Raw genomic sequence first — 20,831 nt, 5'->3', positions numbered from 1 at the left:
ATTTTACGTGTTATATTTAATACGATTTATAAGGCAAGAAAAAAATCAACACTTAACTACCACATAAATAAAACAAGAAAGAAGTTAAATAAAATGAAATAAAACAAAATCTGTTCAACACAGCTGCCACACTAAAACTCACACAAAAATAATAATTTAATTTAATTTTAATGATGAAACATTTATTTCCTCACTTCTTCTTCTTTTTCTTCTTAGCTTTTTTTGTTTGTTTGTTTTACATAGACATAATCTGTCAGCAGCAGTTTCAATGCAAAATATAAAATGAACAAATAAATAATTTATCTTAACAATAAAAATATTTGTAGTCTGTAATCAATATATTTTCTTTCTATAACAAAACAATATATTTGTCACTATTTTCTTTGAACAAGTTATATCTTACACGTATATTTCACATCACTGTACACACAGTCATTCAATGTGCTTTTTTCAGCATTTATTTTCCTCTTGGGGAATTTGAGAGCTGCATAATTTAGTGTTTCAGCTTCAGATTCCTGAAAGATAAAATAACAATATAAAACAAATACCTTAAAGTATTACCAATGCAACATTAATAACTGGTTTATACATTACACACTTATTACACAAGAAAAATTCTGCCTTGGATAAAAAAAAAAAGAAAACCTTGGAATTGCGTTCAAGTCTATGCAATTTGCCTGTACAAATAATATCTAAAATATTATAATAAACATCTTATAAATGAATCACATTACATTACATTTGGACATTTACTAGTGAGATGCATACATGACCAAAAATTTACAGACGTAGTAGTAGAATTTACAAAAAAAAAAATGCCCATGTAATATTTATTAGTGTATCAAAAAAATAAAAATTAAAAAGATAATAATAATTATAATTATATATATATATATATATATATATATATATATATATATATATATATATATATATATATATATATATATATATATAAAATTACACATACCGGCCTGATTCCTGGAGAATGTTTCATAGAAGTATTTACTATTAAAACAGAAATTAACATATTAGTGGTTTTGATCGTAGTATAAGTACCTGATTAATATCTGATTACAAAAGCACTTACTTTTATCGTGTTTGCTTCTGCTCAGCAGGTAAAAAGTGAGACAGAGAATCAGAAGTGCACACAAACCCAAAGCCGTTCCCAAGCTGATCACTGGTAAATGTTGAGATATAGTCATTTCTGATTTACTGTAATTTTACAATTTTATTATTACAAATTATTTTTAAGCAAATGATGGTTTATGAATAAGTCATAATTAATTAATTTACAATTAAGACACATCTTACCTGTTTTGTCTTGTTTGTTCATGTTAGTGCTGTTTCCATTAAGTGCTGGTTCACACACTACTGAATTATTATACAAAGCTGGTTTAGAAGTTTCTGATAAAACAGTAACATGCTGTCTTATAAATATTTACCATGATTCACTAAAGATTTATACCTACTGTAAGTGTTGTTGAAAAAGGAAACAGTGAGCATTGCACTATTTTATTTGTCTTTCAAGTTGAATATTCTAATGGCAATAAAAAGGAAGAACAAAAGATCCCTTCAGTAGCTTTAGTTAATTTAAACTCGATCCTACCAATAATTTGTAAATAAGTTCCATCTCCAAACACAAGGTGAGATTCCATCAGTGCACAGTAGTACATGGCTTCATCAGAGTGAATGATGTTTAAAATTGTCATATTGAAGCAGTTTAAAAATCGAACTATTTGAAAACGAGACTCCTGAAATCCATTGTAAAACGTTTCTCCACTAGTTTTAAAGAACTTAACTATAAGCTGAGGCTTTTCTCTTTTTGGTTGCTTAAACAAATATATCATTCGGAAGTTTTCTTTAGAAATACAACATCTCAGTGTAGCCGAGTGTCCTATATCCACACTGAGCTCTTCATCAGGCTGATTAACTGGTGACTCTGTGAGGGATTGTGCAGTAACCCAGCGTCTATCAGTTCGCAATGTATCTGAAAAAGGCAATTAATTAATTAGAGAATTCATGTATTGTATGTATAATATTTCCATACACAAAGTGTTATTAAAGACAGTTAAGCTTAAAAGAATGATAATATTCCAAATATTAAATTTACACTTATTAAATGAACACATACAAGATATTACTTACACAGGTTGATGAAGTTCAAAATTAAGATCCACAATCTGATCATTTTACATTCATTAAAAGTTCTACAGGATTGTATCTCATTTATCTGCAAAATATGGTTGTGGTTGAATCATGGTGTAAATTTATATTTATACATTAGGAGGTCTGTACAGTCCACGCCCCGGAGTACAACGTAACTACTTGTAATAAAAAATAAGGCATGATAAGTAAACACGTGGCATTCTGATCTGCCTACATCTACACCACATATTTCCATATTTGTGTTTTGGTGGGAGAAAATAATGACAAAGATGTAAAGACAGAATGGAAATGTGGTTTATGGGTTCACTCACGTGTGCCTACACTAACAACACATTGCTTATTTTAATCGCTCTCTGAATGTAGTTTTGTAAGAAACCTTTCTTATGTAGCCATTTGGCATTTGGACCAATTTAGCATGTAATACATTTGACTTTTGCCTTCATTTTTGTTTCAACTCAACAAACAAACAAACATACATGCAAACAAATTTAAAAAGTTTCTCAATTTGATTGTTTATTATTATTATTATTATTATAATTATTATTATTATTATTATTATTATTATTATTACAGTATTAATATTATTATTTTTGTTATTATTAGTAGTAATAATAGTAGTAGTAGCAGTAGTAGTAGTAGTATTTATTTATTTATTTATTTATTTATTTTACTTATTCCTTAAAGTAATTAAGGCCTATAGTTTTACCTAAATATTTCTAATATTTGTGGATAGAGTGAATAAATGTTTTTCACTAGTAAATAATTTCATTTTTGCACTGTATTGTACAGTGCTGGTCATAATTATTGACACCTCTGGTTAAGATAATAAATTAATTTTCTATTTAAACAATATAGAACCACAATGCAAGAAGAGAGAAAAATCCAACCTTTTATTGAAGTACAATTATTCATAATTTTGTGTCTGCTGAACCATTTTTGTATAGATTTCACCACATGTTTTGGGTCATTATCCTGCTGAAAAACCCAATGATGACCCATCTGCAGCTTTCTGACAGAGGCCATCAGGTTTTGATTTAAAATGTCATGCTTATTTCAGAGAGTTCATGATGCCATGCACCCTAAAAAGGTTCCCAGGACTTTTGGAAAAGAAACAGGCCCACAGCATCACAGATCCTCCACCATACTTCACAGTGTGCATGGGGTGCTTTTCCGCATACTCATCTTTTGTTTTACGTAAGACCCAGACAGTGTTTGTTGCCAAAAAGCTCTAACCTTTTTTTTTTTTTTTTTGGATTTTTCCAATTTTCTCCCCTAATTTAGTCATAGCCAATTCCTCCCCGTCACTTGGGGGCTGCCACATCAAGGCTTCTACTACCACTCAGCTGGGAGGGCCGAAGACTATCACGTGTTTCCTCCGAACCGCATGACGTCAGCCGACCGCATCTTTTCGAACTGCTTGCTCATGCACAATTAGGGGCGGAGTAACACACTCGGAGGAAAGCGCTAGCCGCTCCTTCCGCGTGCGTGAGCTCACAGACGCCCCTGATTGGCTGTAGAGCCGTGATTAATGCACAAGTACCTCTCATCCCCTCCCCCCTGAACCAGCGATCTCCGGATGATAGGGCGAGCGCTTTATCACTGCCCCACTCGGAGGCCAAAAAGCTCTATCTTAGGCCTGACCACAGCACATAGTCATAGTTGAAGTCCCAGCAAACTCCAAACATCTATGTTTGCAATTAGTTGTAAGAAAAGTTTTTTTTCCTTGCATGCCTCCTAAACAGCTTGTTGGCATGTAGATAGCGTCTGATGGTTGTTATGGAGACTTTGTGACCCCAAGATGCATATTTTTTGATTTAGTTCCCTAACAGCAAGATTTTCTTTTTAGCAAGAAATTTTTTACTTTTCTTGCCATCCTCCTCACTGTGCGGGGTGTCAAGATAAGCATATAAGATAGGTCCTCGTCCAAACTTTGCTTGTCACTGTTCCAGTTGTTTAAAACTTCTTAATGATTCCTCTGACTGTAGATACAGGCAAGTTTAGCTGAGGGGCTAATTTCTTGTAGCTATTGCCTGACTGATGAGGTCCACACACATCTGTCTTAATTGAATGGAGTTTTCTTTTATCTTTCCCATGTTGAAGAGTGGATAAGAGACATAGGCCTCTGTGTCATGTGATATTTACACCACTGGGAAACAGGAAGTCATGAAGTATTAATTAAAGGTTTTTAGATACTCTAATCAACCTTATAAACTACAGTAAAAATGACAAAAATGCTTTAATTATTTTTTAAAGAATGTTAGAGGTGCCAAAAATTGTGTCCAGGTGATTTTATGAAAAAACAATAATTTTTTCGTCATGTATTTTTTTAAATTCATTTAAGTTAAAGGTTAGATTTTTCTACAATTATCAGTGTGAAATTATGTTTCTGCAAAAAAAAAAAAAAAAAAAATATTAGAAGCCGAAAAACACATCTTTTTTGCCGTACTTATGACCAGCACTGTATATTAGTATTTTATATATAATATTTAAGTATTTCTTATTTATCATTTCTTTAATCGGAAATTAAATCAGAAGGGATCTATTGGCTTGACTGCTGTGTTTGATCAGTTTGGTTGCTTTGGTGGTCTCATTATTGAGCTGCCAGTGATCCAGACTCCCTCTGCCCTCCGGACCTGTCTGACCCATCCTGGTGCCCCGCTTCTGGCTGAAGATCTCGTCACATGGATGCCCCGTGTGTCTCTCTGGGATGCGTCTGGTGTCTGGGAATGATTCTCTCTACCTAGAAAATGGTTCTGGCCTTGACTGGTGTTGGCAACTGTTTCTCTGGGGACTTGACAGTTCGATAGTTCATGACTGGAACTTCTTACAAGTCTACCTGGGTCTTCAATAACTACCTGGACTCCATATTAACATCAATTAACATCAGCTATTATAGCTGAACTGCCTCCCACCCTACACACTGTATAAATGCAGATCATTTACTGCTTTTTGTTTCACCCAAATGAGGATGGGTTCCCTGTTGAGTCTGGTTCCTCTCAAGGTTTCTTCCTCTTACCATCTCAGGGAGTTTTTCCTTGCCACTGTCGCCCTCGGCTTGCTCACCAGGGACAAACTGACCATTTTGATTCATACAAATTCACATTTCATACAAACCTAAATAATTTTTTTTTTTTTGACTATGTAAAGCTGCTTTGCGGCAATGAAAATTGCTAAAAGCGCTATACAAATAAAATTGAATTGAATTGAATTGAATTATCTGACCACAGTAGCTTGATAAACCATGCATGACAATTTGGTAAGTCTGACCCAGAGATACAGCCTCACCATATAATCCTGCTGCCCATAGACTTTAAGAAAGAAAATAGAAAATGTATTTCCAACATTTTAAATAATTGACTATTATTAGTTTACATTCAGAAACACAACACCGCAGAGTAGCTGAGTCTTTGGTATCCACACTGAAGTCTTTATCAGGCTGATAAACTGGTGAATCACACTGGTGACTGGTGTGAGGGATTGGGCAATAACCCAGCATCTAATAGGTAGGACTATATCTTAAAAAGCAAACACATTCATATGTTTATACATTACCAGTCAAAAGTTTGGACCCACCTTGTAATTCCATAGTTTTTTTGTCAAGGTTTCATTTCATGGGTCAGTGGCCATCCTATTGATGAAATATGCTCCGACCCTGTTTGATGAATTTGAGATGAGGTTTGAGCAGATTCATCAAACAGGGTCGGAGCATATTTCATCAATAAGATGGCCACGTGTGTACATTCCTTTTTGAAAACCAGTGTTAAGTTTCTCTGACTGTTAAACTTGTTGAAGTCTACTCCCCAAAAGCTGATAGCCACCTTCCACTCAGCTAAATTTGTTATCAAATCTACACCAATACAAATTCATTACAACCTTTGTATGAACATCAGTGTGAATTCTTTCAGGTATTTTGTTATGTTTGTTAGCATCGGGAGAAAAATTGGAGTACTGTATGTTTAAAAATTTTAGCTGACTCCTTTGAATTAATTTTTTGTTAATGCCCTGATAATGCCTCTGTGTCAATTCATAATAACTACTTTTATCAGGTTTCTATCGATTCTTAAGCACGTTGTCTTAATGTGGGGTCACTAAGCTTAAAAAATTAACCAAATGGATTTTGGAGCCGATTTCAAATTGGGAGATTAGCAACTGGAATGGTGGCATGACATCAAGTTCTCATTGTGTAATCTGTTCGCAAACAATTAACAGCAGTTATTGCATACCCTTATCTTTTCCATCACTTGTATTCCATCTAAGCTTTAGTTAAAAGTTTCTAAATCACCCTTTGCCTCAGTTCTTTCCTGCCTTTGGTTCCAACACGTCCACACAAAGGATGGCAAATGAAAAAATATGTGAATATTGCACCCCAAACAGCAACAGCCACAAAGAGAGATCTTTTTTTTTTCTTGAGAACTAAAAGTTAATTAAATACAGGATAAAACGGTATAGGTCGATAAGTGAGAGTGACTAAGTTGATTAAAATGACTTGAAACATATGAAATAATAAGAGACTGAAGACCGAGCTTCTGTGATAAAATGTAATATATATAATATTTTTTAATATATATAATATTTTAAATACATTGGCCTGTATAACTTTAACTAAATGCAATCATTTTGTAGTATTTGACCTTTTTTTGTACAGTATGCCAAGATTTTACAGTATCAGAAGATTTTTACACATCAGAACTGAACACTGCCACCTAGTGGTTAAAATGGAATCATCATTACTTTTTTAGTAGGTCATGCACCTCCAGGGTCAAGGGTTGATCTAAGTCTAAGTCTACATGCCATCTTGCTTTCAAATCTCATCTTTGATTTGACATTTCATTGATGTTCCTGGGTTAATGTTGCTATGCTCACCAAACCTTTTTACTTAACCCTAAGTTTCAATACCATGGACAGCAACAAAACCGTGACCACAAGCTAAAATAGAGTGTGTAATATTAAAGACTTTGGCCCATACCACTTAAATAGTATAGTCATTTGTGAGCTTAAACAAAGGGAAAAAAAGGAAGAAACAAAGAAACAAACACAGGAAAAAAAGAAAAAGGAAACAAAGAAACAAAGAAAGAAAAAAAGAAAAAGAACAGTACACCCTCTAAGGGATTTTGACTTGCAGGCATGAGCTTTAAAACTGATCATAATAAACTATATATAATTCACTTGAGGTTTTGCCTTTAGCAGCCCTCTATTCTGTACTTATGTAGAGGAAGTGTGTTGTGTCAGGGCTCAAAGACTAAAATGCTGGAATGGAGAAGGATGCACAATGTCCTGTACATATCCACAACATGGTGCAAACAGTATGAAAATTTAAGAGAGGAAGAAAGCCAGCTTAATATTGTACACAGTGATAAAGCAGAGTAACTGTTACCTTCATCACTGTGTACAACCCGTTTAACTATTTTAGACCTGCAACCTGTTTTTTTCCACACATAAAAAAGCAGATTTTGTAACGGTTTATTCATCTAGCACAATACATTTTCAACACGAATATAATTAATCATAGCCCAGATCTCCTATTAATAAGTATTTAAAACAACAATAAAGAAGAGTTTTAGACCACAAGAAGAAATTATAATTTTTTTTTTTTTTTATGGGGGGGGGGGGGGCATTTGGCTATATACAAGTGGGCTTTGTAATTTGCTTTCATATGCAGCTTTTTAGCCTTGAACTGATCTGGAAACTTGAAGCTGAGAGTGGTGTGAAACATTCTGCATGGTTTCTGCTAACTGTACCTTCCTGTTTACGCAAACAGAGAGCTTCATACTTCAGAGCAAACCAAACAAATTACCAAAGAATTAAGTTACAAAACGTTATTGACATATTTTATGTTCATTTTTACTTTCTTAACATTTTAATATGCTCAGAGCAACATCAGAATAACCTAAAGCTGATTAACTGACTTTATACACAAGATTCTATCTGACACCTTGAAGCATAAGTGTGCAGATTGAAGCCTGGTGCCATAGTAGAGAATAGTTACATTATTACACAACTACTGTATACAAAGTCTGAAGATGTTACTAATTTTGCATGTCAAAATAAATAAATAAGTATGGCTTGAGACAAACAAAAATAGTCACACATCCTGTGGAAACTTTGTGGTGAGAAACTGATGGCTTTTATGACAAAAGCGACTTGGGCGGTCAGAGTGTCCTGCAGAGATGAATCACTCAGAGCTGCAAACAGAGAAAAAAACACATGCATGCATACATATGCATGGACATGTGCAAACTCTCTCTCTCTCTCTCTCTCTCTCTCTCTCTCACACACACACACACACTTAAAAAATAAAGACTAATATTATTGGTTAATAATGCAAGAAAAATAAATGCTAAGTATTCTGTTTACAGTGCAGTGTTCATATTTACATATATTCACTATGCATTTCGGTTAATTATTATAACTTGATTTAGGTAAATTTTTAAGAAACACTACTGTATTTTTGCTAAATATTTCTGTTTATTATGATTTATTGAAGCCCATTTCCAGAAAAAAAAAAGTTTAAAACTTGCAGCCTGTGTTGTATCTGTATCTGTCTTTAATATCATAGAGTGACAAACAAGTGGGTAAATAAATAAATAAAAAAAAAAAAAAAATATATATATATATATATATATATATATATATATAGTATATGTATATATATACTGTATATATATATATATATATATATATATATATATATATATATATATATATATATATAAACAGTATATGTTACGGTTTCCTATTTAGTTTCTACGTTTGCTCTTGTCTGTGGGAGATAGGAAGCCGACATAAGAGGAAAAAAAAAATAAAAAGGAAGGTTAATATATTGAAGACTGTCACTGATCACTATTTGAGAAGTCACTTATGAACAAGAATGAGGCCAACTCAAGAGTAGCGCTAAGTTTTAGCAAACTTTAGTCATTTAAAGCACCAAAACACACAGTGGAAACCAATAGTATAAGTAGAGAAAAATATTTACAGAAAATATATACAAAATATTAAATAACATATTCTATGGTGGGAGCCACAAGCAGAGCTTAAATAAAAAAAATAATAAATAAAACAAAACACTTTCTAACTTATGCGCCGATTTAACCTATAAACAAAACAAAAACAAAATCAGGGCGTGGGATGCCCGCTAACTACACTAACTACCCAAACATAAGTACAACAAGTAGCTCCAGGGCCGGTTCTAGACCAGCAGTCAGAAATGTGAAGGGGGCATCATGTGTACACATCATGTTAGAGCACTGTTTTTTCCCCTGTGCTTATAGTAACAGTATTGTTCTTGCTGAATTGTGTTGTTAGCTCTGTCCAAAGCCTGGAGAAGTGGAATGCACTTTGTCAGGCCTCTACCTTCAGACCTGTCCAACTTGGGTGTCCCACTTGAAGACTAAGCTCCTGTTGGTATAGCTCTTAAGGTCACTGAGGCACGCAAACCCCCTGACCACAATAAGGTGGCAATCCCTCAGGGGGGAAACAAAACAAAAAATAAATAAATAAATAAATAAAACAAAATAAAATAAAATAAAATAAAATAAAATAAAATATCCTCAATTCAGATTTTATCAATCAATGACATACCTTTTATCTTAGCTGGATGGTCTAATTCTTAAAAAAGTTTAACCTAAAGTAAGACTTAACACACTATAACTAGAATATTTACAAAACTGAAAGGTTGTCTTATGAATAATAATAAAAATTAAAATAAACTAAGTTAAAACAGATGGGCTATAAAACAGATCATACTGTTTTACATCATTTTATGTTTTTTATTTTTTTGTTTTTTTTTTTATCGTAAATGAACAGCTCTCTTCTCTCCAATCCACTCTACAACAACAGTCTCCTATTTTCCTTTGGAAAAACTTTCACAAATTCATCCATGAACCACAGTGTTGTCACAGTCAGGCCAGGCTCCGAAACCAATCAGACACAGCGACCTCTATCACCAGAATACTAATCACAACCACCTGAAACCAATCAACCAGAACGAAAAAATGTTAGCGACTTGTGATGACAACCTGGGGTTAGAAAAGTTCATCCAACTCTCAATCCGCAGTTCTGTACGGCTCACCTCCTTTCGAACAGACACCGGGAACACTGTCATCCCTGGAGCGGAACTACAGAGAGGGGTGGCACCTCCAGAACCCAGAGAAAAACTAATGCTACTGGAAAGGGGAAGGATTTCAACAGCGGAGAGAACTAGACGGCTGTCCCGGGGTCTCTGCCTATACTGCGGCGGCACGGGGCATCTCTGAACCGAGTGCCCCATTCGTCCAGCGCGCACTGTGGTGAGTTCGATTGCAACCCAAATTGGGAAATTACAACCGCTTACTACCAATGTGACCCTCACTACTTGTTATCTGACTGTTTCAGTAGCCCTCCTCGACTCTGGGTCAGCCGGCAACTTCATATCCAGGAAATTATGCCGGTACCTTTGACTCAAGACCACCCCGACCAAAAAGATCTACCAAATTCAATCCATAACAACAGAACCCTGGTCCCAAAGGTCAGTGCATCTGTTTGCGGGGCCCGTGAGATTACAACTAGGCCTTCTCCATCAGGTGGACATAATGCTGTTGTTGCTGGAAAACTCCACCTCTGATGTCGTCCTGGGACGACCGTGGCTGATCCAACATAACCCAATCCTCTCATGGAACACAGGAGAAGTACTAAAATAGGGAGAAAAGTGTGCCACCAAGTGTTTTCCGAGGCTACCCGTGAAACCACAAACATTGTCACTCCAGACCACCTCCATCGAAAGCCCCGTGGAACAACAATCCGTGAGTATCCCTCCGCAGTATTCCTCTTTCGCAAACATCTTCTGCCCCAAAAGGGCAACTCGACTGCCACCTCATCGACCATGGGATTGTGCGATCAACCTAATTCCCGGAGAACCACTACCCCTATGGACTGGTCAATGCCCCTGCAGTGTTTCAAAACTTTATGCATGAGGTACTTCGAGAGTTCCTGCAGAGGTTCGTCATCGTGTATATCGATGACATTCTGATCTTTTCCAAGTCTGAAATACAGCACCGTCTGCATGTAAAACAGGTACTCCACTGTCTACAAGAATTTCACCTGTTTCTGAAGGCCGAGAAATGTTCGTTCCACCAGCCATCAGTACACTTCCTCGGTTATGTCATAGATCAAAATGGAGTTAGGATGAATGGGGAGAAAGTGGCGACCATCAACACCTGGCCTCAACCTACCACAGTAAAGGAGTTGCAGCGATTCTTAGGATTTGCCAACTTCTATAGGAGATTCATTAAGAGTTACAGCATCAAAGCCGCTCACTTGACTCCCTTCTTCGCGGAAAATGCAAAGGCTTGAAATGGACTCATGAAGCTACCACCGCTTTCCAGCACTTGAAACAAGCGTTCATTTCTGCTCCCATCCTTGTACATCCCGACCCCGAGGTTCCGTTCCAGGTAGAGGTTGACGCGTCCACCACCGGCGTGGGAGCCATTCTCTCTCAGCAACACGGGGACCCCCTGTATTCCATCCATGTGCATACTTCTCACGGAAGTTCAGTCCAACAGAGGTGAACTATGACATCGGAAACAGAGAATTGCTTGCGATCAAGATGGCACTAGAGGAATGGAGGCATTGGCTGGAAGGGTCCGCCCAACCCTTTCAGGTACTCACTGACCACAAAAACCTGCAGTATTTAAGAGAAGCAAAACTGCTAAATCCAAGACAAGCAAGATGGGTCATGTTCTTCACCCGGTTTAATTTTAAAATCTCCTATTTACCAGGGACTAAAAACATCAAGGCAGATGCACTTTCACACCTGCATGCTCCCCTCGAATCCAAGGAAGAACCCGTGTCAGTGCTCCCCCAAAGGTATTTGTCAATCCCATTTGATGAGAAATGCTTAGTTCCTTTCAGAACCGGCTCCAATACCTCCGTCCGAATGTCCACCACTCTGCCGGTTTATCACTGAACAAGAGCGCGACCCTCTTATCCACTTCGTACATGTCTCACTAGGCACCGGGCATCCGGGGATAGACCAAACTCTCTCGCTTCTACGAGAGCGTTTCTGGTGGCCCAATATGGAACAAGACATCAGAAGGTATGTCCAAGGATGTAGAGAATGTGCCATGTCCAGAACTCCTCGACACCTACCTACTGGAAAGATTACTCCACTACCCATTCCTCAACGGCTCTGCTCACATCTCGAAAGCGACTTCCTCACGGACCTGCCTGAATTTTAGGGACATACCTGTGTGCTGGTGGTAGTGGACAGATTCTCCAAGGGATGCCGTCTAATTTCACTCAGAAATTTACCGACTGCCATGACCACCGCAGAGCTGTTATTTAACCAGGTCTTTCATTACTTTGGTATCCCGGAGAACATTGTCTCCGACCGAGGGTGCCAGTTTATATCTCGAGTGTGGCGAGTATTCTTTCGGCTCTTGGGAGTGACAGTGAGTTTATCATCCGGGTATCACCCCCAAACCAATGGACAGACGGAAAGAAAGATTCAGAAAATTAAGCGCTTCCTTCGAACATTCTGCCACAATCACCAGAACTCCTGGCACCAGTTCCTGGGGTGGGCCGAGTATGCCCAGAACTCCCTGTGCCAATCCTCAACAGGTCTCACCCCCTTTCAGTGTGTTTTAGCTCCCAACCGCCACTGTTTCCCTTGAATGGGGACCCGTCAGATCTCCCCGCAGTCGATTTCTGGTTTCGAGAAAGCAAGAGAGAGTCTGGGAAAAGGCTCATCATTACCTACAGAGAGCGGTAGGAAGGTATAAGACCAACGCCAACAGATGCGGGGCCATGCCCAAATTTTCCAACCATGGGGACAAGTATGGCTCTCTAAGAGAGATATGCGCCTTCGGCAGCCCTGCAAGAAGCTTAGCCCCAGGTATGTTGGGCCCTTCAAAGTCTTGGAGAAAGTCAATCCAGTAACTTACAGGTTACAACTACCAGCACAGTTCAGAATCCATCCCACATTCCATGTATCTCTGTTGAAACCTTATCGAAACCTGTTAGCTCTCCCACAGAGCCTGGTCCTGAAGAAGCGTCCCCTCCGCCGATCATCGTAGGCGAAGGGACAATCTAGTTCATATAAATTAATATATATATATATATATATATATATATATATATATATATATATATATATATAGAAATGAAACAAAAAGCCGCGCTGCTGGCTGCATCACTTCCAGATTCTTATAGTCAGCTAGGGCAGCCTCATTGGTTCCCACGGGAATTGCGGTTGCACCAAAATACCTGCGAAATGCCAGAAAATACTACGGGACGTAACAATTCATATATATATCACACAGTATAGAATTTAAAAGTTGCTGGTTATACATCTACAGTAAGTAGTTTTAAGAAACTTGCTCAAGCTCAAGGTTTGTGGTACTGGGGTTTAAACCCAGGGTCCTGGGGCCAGGGTTAGCTCAGTGGTTAAGGCATTGGACTATGGTTCAGAAGATGTCAGGATCAAATCCCACAACCACCAGGTTGCCACTGTTGGGCCCTTAAGCAAGGCCCTTAACCCTCAACTGTTCAGATGTGTAATAAAATAAAATTGTAAGTCACTCTGAATAAGAGCATCTGCCAAATGTAAACTCATGACCTTCCTTTAAAAACCCACCCATTGGCCTCCCCAGTTCCCCAAGCCAGAGGTAACAGTACCAAGAAAAAAATTCTGGGGTTGATGCAAAGAAACCATAAAAAACAGACTCTAAATATGAACTCATCCTCATTTGGGTGATACCAGATAATAATAATGTAAATAAAGACCTTTCATACCTGTTGTCTTATCAAAAGAGCCATTGAAAAACAGGAAATGTATTTTAGTCCACGTTGTTCCAGCTGTTTATGGCAATTTCAGGCTAAAACTCTGATTGGTTGCAGTCATAAGTCATTATATCACATGCTGAAATCTAGTCAAAGGTTACTGTGAAAAATCTTAAGTCTGCTGATCTCCTTTAGGATGAATGGAATGCCGACAGCAAACCAGTACTTTTTATTCACCATATATACATTCTTGAGATGTTTCTACAATTCTAGTGGAGTCCACCAGTGGTAAATTTAGTTTATTGGATATGATTTAGAAAGGCACACACTTATCTATATAAGGTCCCGCCATTTACAGACCATGTCAGAGCACAAACCAAGCCATGAAATCCAAGTCTGTAGACCTCTGAGCCAAGATATAGAAGAAGTTTGAAACCACAATGATTCTTCCTAGAGCTGGACCCCCAGTCAAAGTGAGTAATGAGGGAAGAAGGGTCTTAGTCAGAGAGGTGACCAAGAACCCAATAGCTAAACCCTGAAAGAGCTTCAGCATTTTTCTGTGGAGAGAGAAGAATCTTCCAAAAGAACAACTATCTTTACAACACTCCACCAATCAAGCCTCTATGGTAGAGTGGCCTGATGGAAGCCACTCCTCAGTAAAAGGCACATCACAGCCTGTCTGGAGTTTGCCAAAAGACACCTGAAGGACTCTTAGACCATGAGATTGGAGCACCCTTGGCACCAATTACAGCCTCAAGTCTTTTTGAGTAGGATGCAACAAAATGGTTGTTCTTCTGAAGGTTCTCCTCTCTCGATCCAAGGAACACTGGAGCACTTTCAGGGTAACCATCGGGTTTAACAAAATGTAGCAAAAGGGAAGCGCTGTAAATATTTCTAAATCCACTGTATTTTTTTTCCTTTCTTCAAGACTGTAGAGCAAAAGCAGGAGTGTGCATAGCATGATGAGTATTGCACAAATGTGGACAAATATTGGAGAAATGTGAAGAACTAATTTAATTTTAGATCACATCTACACTGTAATATAATAAGTGTGATTGGCTTTCTAGCATCACTACATTTGTTATTGATGCTGTAAGCACTGAAAGACCAAGTTTCCACCAATGACCCAGAAACAAGTGTAAGTGATCTAATGGAAAAAAAAGCAGGGGGGTGTTAAAGTTAACAAACACACCCTGCACACACCTACACAAAACAACTTTATAAACATCCCAAGTTAACATGATGGTTAGAGTACAGTAAGTCCTGGTGCTAATCAGCGCCTACCGACATGTTTGGGGGACAGATCAGAATTTAATTAATTTAAACCTTCTATTACTATTACTGGTCCTGGTTTTAATAAAAAAATTCTGAAAGCTTTTGTCATTTACCCCTCCCCCAATATAGTATATAATATAATATTATTATAAGTGGTAATAAAAAAATTACAATATTCATTTATTGATCATGAACAAGATTGTCATGAATATGTATTAAATATTATTCAATACTAAATATGTTTTAAAAATAATACCAAACATGTCAATATTTTACATCCTTGTTATCCTTATACAAAATAAAAGTTAATTAATAAGCATAATTATGCTAATCACTGATGTCATTTGTTGAGAATATTTCTCAAAAAAAACATTCCTAATATATAATTGTGTGCCAATTACAGGAGGTTAAAGGGACTTGATAAATTTGTATTTGCAAAGTTTAATGGAAATTTAACAATTTAATTAAGAGTTTATTAGAATATTAGTCACAGGTTTATAAACTTTTTTTGGGATGAAACAGGTTAAAAAGATGTTTAGAAAAGTGAGAGGAGGGACCAAAGTGAGGAATTTACTGCTACTAAGTAGTTAGATCATATATGGAAAATAGCTTGTGATGTCAGAACCTCCTGTGTACAGTAAATCTTTTGCATAACATGAGATCAGTGCATCAGACAGATTAGCAAGAGGACACATGCTCTACTGTACAAAGACCTGAGACTGACGACGCTGATGATGCTGATGATGACTTGGATTACAGTCGTGTTTTTTTATAATGTTGGTAAGTGTCTACAGTTTTAATTGTTTCTAAATAAAAGCACTTAATAACAATATATGTGAATTATATGTACAAATAAGTCGAATAAAGTTTGTTCTGTAACTGATTTTGAAACAAACAGCAGATTCCACGGAGATAAATGATATCAGTCAGCCAAACCCAGTGATCACTGCTGATGTTGGTGATAATGTGACTCTGCACTGCTTTAGACTGCGAAAGGATAATTCTGGAGTCGTTGTTTGGTACAAGCAAAAAGCAGGACGTGAGCCTCGTGTAATGGTCACAGTCCATGAACAACCCAATTATGAAGATGAGTTCAAATCACCAAGATTCAGCACTGAGAGAGGAAAACAGAGCTGCCATTTAAAAATAGCTAATGTGCAACCATCAGACGAAGCCACGTATTACTGTGTACGAAGAAATTATCTCACAAAGTTTGGAAATGGGACATTTTTATCAGTGAATGGTAAGAATTTAAATGTACATTGTAAATTAGTTAAATCAACTCAAATTAGTTTTTTTTTATTTTTGTTAGAATGAAAATAGCTAAACCCTAAATCTCAGGGTTTTACTCTTATTATGTTAACAAACTATGATATAATAGTCTAATGTTTCAATTTAATAACTCATTCATTTTTGTATATATATATATATATATATATATATATATATATATATTTTACCTCATTCTATTCAAGATGTCATCGTTTCAATTATTTCATAATGGCTCATAATTGTCACAGCAATTATTTTTGACTGATTGGATTTAAGAATTAAATACTATTTGCAAACCAGCATAAGATGTTATCCTCTACCAACTGCCTATTTTAACCTTAATTCCCTTTATAAATATTACTTGCATAAATTGCACGTTATATTACATAGTATCATTGTTTCCAAATGCAAAAATGAAATCAGTTGTAATGATCGTTCTTCCAGTAAAAAAAATAATAATGATGGTGAACAAATATATTTTGTTATAGACAGCCATGTTTGCCTGAAAACAAAATAGATGTCTAAAAATGGTATTTTTGTTTTTCTGCTGTCAAACTTTTTCTTTAAAGGTAAGAAATTGTACATTGTTGCACATGTCATATTCAGATGTATTACGGTAAACACTTATTAACGCTTATAATAAAATAACACAATATAAACATTATTATGAGTCCTTAACCTGAATATTCTATAACTGAATATGTTTTATGGCCTTTATTTATTATAGATTCAAATTTTAAAGAACCAATTAAAAAGTTAATCGCTTACTGTATATATTATATTGAACAGGTGATGGAGATGTAAAAGTGTCAGTATCACAGAGTGGCGGATTGGACTCGGTTCCTGCAGGAGCGTCAGTGACTCTGCAGTGCTCGGTTCTCTCTGAGAGCAGAGCAGCAGAACTCCAAGTGCTCTGGTTCAGAGCTGCTCCACCACAATCCCATCCTCAAATCATTTACACTCATCACAACAGCAGCCATCAGTGTGAGAGCGGCTCTTCTACACACACCTGTGTGTACAACTTCTCCAAGAACATCCTCAGCCTCAATGATACTGGGACTTACTACTGCGCTGTGGCCGCGTGTGGGAAGATCATTTTAGGGAACGGAACACGAGTACAACTGGGTAAGTACAGACTTGTCCAAGAAAAACCCTTCCTAACTAATTAATCAATTAATTGTTGCTGATAAAACACTGCCTGTGCAAAATGAAAGAAGAAAAAAAAATTGTAAGTTATAGGATTTCAATTAACCAACTTGACCTTTGATAATGGCGCATGATGTGGTGGCCAATATGTGTAAAAAGGATTCCTCATTTACAGTTTGAGTCCTGGAATATGGCCGTACCATGAAGAAAAAGTCAATTAAAATACAAAATATTTAAGTAATAATAATAATAATAATAATAATAATAATTATTATTATTATTATTATTATTATTATTATTGTTGTTGTTGTTGTTATTATTATTACTTTTTCCTACCATCTTTTTTCCACTAAAAGTTCTAATAATGTTTAGTAATGGGGATTCGTAACCCAATTCCAGTCATTTCAAATCTCCTTTACTTATTATTCCTTTCATATTAAAATAGTATAATCAATCTTTATAGTATTGTTGTAATTTGAGGATATTTTTTAATTATTATTATTTTGTGCTACAGAGAGATCTATGGATCCTGTAGTGATCTACCTCACTTTGACTTTGGCAGTGTGTGTGGTTGTAATTTTTATCCAAGTTGTTATCTTCTGTAAATGGAAAAACCATGAACTACATTTGAGTGAGTTTTTACAGCTTTGCACTATTTATTAAAAATACATTCAACATGTAGTTGCTAAATTGCAACAATATAAGTAAAGGTCACAGACAATTAATTAAAAATTATGTCATTTATTAATAAAGTTAATGTTTAATTAATTAATTGGTGTGTTTGTTTATTTAACCAGAGAGACAAAGCTTTAAAAGAAGAATGGAAAAAACGAACACTCAAGTATAAAAATAAGGCCATAATTTATTTATTATTTTTAATTATAGTTTTATTTTATCAATTTAATTCCATTAAAATTAAAGTCTTTTTTTCTTTTTTTATAGACTTGTGACTCTGCTGAGCTGAACTACGCTGCCTTACATTTTAATGACAAGAAAACCAAGACAAGAAGTGAAAAACGAAAACAACCTCAAAACACTGTTTACTCCGACATCCGGTCTCTAACAGTTACTTAAACTATATGTCTTAAACATGTATTTAACAAACATTTTATTTAAATTTAATTATTTAATTATACTTTGAAGTATGTTTAAGAATACAGTTTAAACTGGTAGCACGCATATCTCATTTTAATCTCAAAAACAGTGTAATATTACTGTGTGTACAGTTTCAATGTTAATTATTTTAGAAAGAACATATAAATATTTATAAACATTAGTATAAGTAATACATTAATTCAGAATTTAAAGAAAACTGAGCTTAAAAGAGTGATTCGATATTTAAAAAAAAGCATCATATACATTAGAAGACCATTTAGTATTATTTAATTTTTTTGGAGAGGTTTTAATTGCATATTGTTTATTTAAACATTTTTGGGTTAACATTGAGATATTCATAAAATCGATCTGAATATTTGTCAGGATATCTGTTTTATGCTGGTTCATGATGTACAGTATGTAACCAATATAGACCAGCACAAAAGAGTTATATGCATGGGTTTATATATGTTATTACTGTGTGTAATAATAAGTAAATAAGTTTAAATTAGTGTTTAAATGTGTGTTTGTCGTGGTCTGCAAATGTCTGGCATTTTATCCAGGATGTTTTCTCACCTTATATGTGTAACCTATTTAAAGATACAGCAGTTACCAAATAAATAAAAAAAAACTTAAAGCAGATAAAATTGTCACAAAAACACACAAAGTTTGCTGTGGTAGGCTCTCTGTGGACTTATTTCACATTAGGATATGTGTGTGTATGACTATAGAGGACACCTAGCCAAACCTTTGTAAATCTGGTTGAAATTTCTATTTCAGTTTGGCCAATAAAAAAATTGTGTACACTTTTTAATAATTAAAAAAAAGGTGTAGAACATTGCTTTAAAAAATGAGGCCTAAGACCCATCTGGTGTCCAGTCTAACACCATTCTGGGTAACCAGAACATACCACAAAGATTATCCAATTTGGAAATACCGATTAGCTTGTTCTGCATGTTTCTGGACTGAGCGAGGAAACCAGAGAACCTGGAGGAAACCCACCAAACCACCCTGTTTTATAAAAAACATGCAAACTCCATGGACACATACCTAAGAACGGAAATTAACCCCTCAACCCTGAAGGTGCAAGTCGATAGTGCTAACCACTAAGCCACTGTGTTGTCAATTTAAATACAACAACCAGAAAAAAAAGTATTGTCAGTACCAAAGCAACGTCAGCCTTTCCCTATTATTATGATTCATTCAGTTACTCACTCGTTATTTATATTGCTTTATCCTGTACCCTGTATCCTGTTACCCAGGGGGAACCAACCAAGCACGGGAAGAAAATGAAAACTCCATGCACAAAGAGGTGGGAATCAAATCTGGCCAGGAATCAAACCCAGACCTTGGAAGTGCAATACTAACCACTAAGCCATCATGCCCCCTATGATTCATTTATTCATTTATTTATTAATTTAATTATTTATTTGTTGCCTCGTGAAAGTTGGAGATGTTGGTGATGTTTTAGCTTACGTCTTCCACAGAATGAGCAGGTTTTTAAAATATTTTAACCATATAAACCTGATGTGTAAAATTACTTTACACATGCTGTAGTAGCCTTATCATGTAATTAAATAAACAGCGATATTAACATTTGTAGCACATTTTGTAACGATAGTTGACAGTCTGATAAAAAATAAGAAAAATGAACAATTTAATTAACAAGAAGAAAAAGAAGAACGACAAAAGGACTAATAATAATAATAATAATAATAATAATAATAATAATAATAACAGATCTAGGTTACTGTATGTACTAGTTATATATCAACATATACTATATGTATTAAGCCTTTGGTCTTGTTGTAGTCTGTACTGAAGTGCAGAAATACAATTGAAGTACCAACCCCCAACCACTTTCCTCTGGTCTTAAACCAGTAAACCTGCCCCTAGCTCTTAATAAATGCATTTCTAAGGTTTGTTCTTTGTTCTTTGGTGTCTTTTCACTAGGCCCATAAACGCAATCTCGGGACACCAAGCCCCTTCATATACACCCCCTCCTCCTCTCGCCATCCCATTCACAACCCTCCTTCTCTCACCTTCTTATTCACACACAAACACACACACACACACACACACACACACACACACACACACACACACACACTCTCTCTAAT

General features: G+C 35.9%; 1 protein-coding gene and 1 long non-coding RNA gene across 3 annotated transcripts; one reads left to right on the top strand and one right to left on the bottom strand.

The window, feature by feature from the left end:
- Positions 1–210: 210 nt before the first annotated feature.
- On the bottom strand, positions 211–1,212 carry LOC128531707 (uncharacterized). The gene is made up of 3 exons (XR_008361214.1): positions 1,091–1,212; positions 971–1,008; positions 211–515 (listed from the first exon to the last, which is right to left on the bottom strand). It is a non-coding gene; the product is annotated as an uncharacterized LOC128531707 (long non-coding RNA).
- A 14,674-nt stretch (positions 1,213–15,886) lies between these two features.
- On the top strand, positions 15,887–18,864 carry LOC128531697 (uncharacterized). 2 transcript variants are annotated; one of them, XM_053505783.1, is made up of 6 exons: positions 15,887–15,978; positions 16,097–16,441; positions 17,260–17,595; positions 18,131–18,247; positions 18,414–18,457; positions 18,559–18,864. In XM_053505783.1, exons 1-6 carry the CDS (start codon positions 15,930–15,932, stop codon positions 18,688–18,690), a joined length of 1,023 nt encoding a protein of 340 aa, XP_053361758.1. In that variant the 5' UTR covers positions 15,887–15,929; the 3' UTR covers positions 18,691–18,864. The 2 variants fall into 2 exon arrangements, with proteins under 2 accessions (XP_053361758.1, XP_053361759.1); XM_053505784.1 differs by having other exon boundaries at positions 15,911–15,978; positions 16,100–16,441.
- The last annotated feature ends 1,967 nt before the right edge of the window (positions 18,865–20,831 follow it).

Source organism: Clarias gariepinus, chromosome 10, assembly GCF_024256425.1.
Source record: "Clarias gariepinus isolate MV-2021 ecotype Netherlands chromosome 10, CGAR_prim_01v2, whole genome shotgun sequence".
In the NCBI taxonomy this organism is placed as follows: domain Eukaryota; kingdom Metazoa; phylum Chordata; class Actinopteri; order Siluriformes; family Clariidae; genus Clarias; species Clarias gariepinus.
The sequence above is the reverse complement of the archived record's forward strand: the minus strand, read 5'-3'. Positions and strand labels throughout refer to the sequence as shown.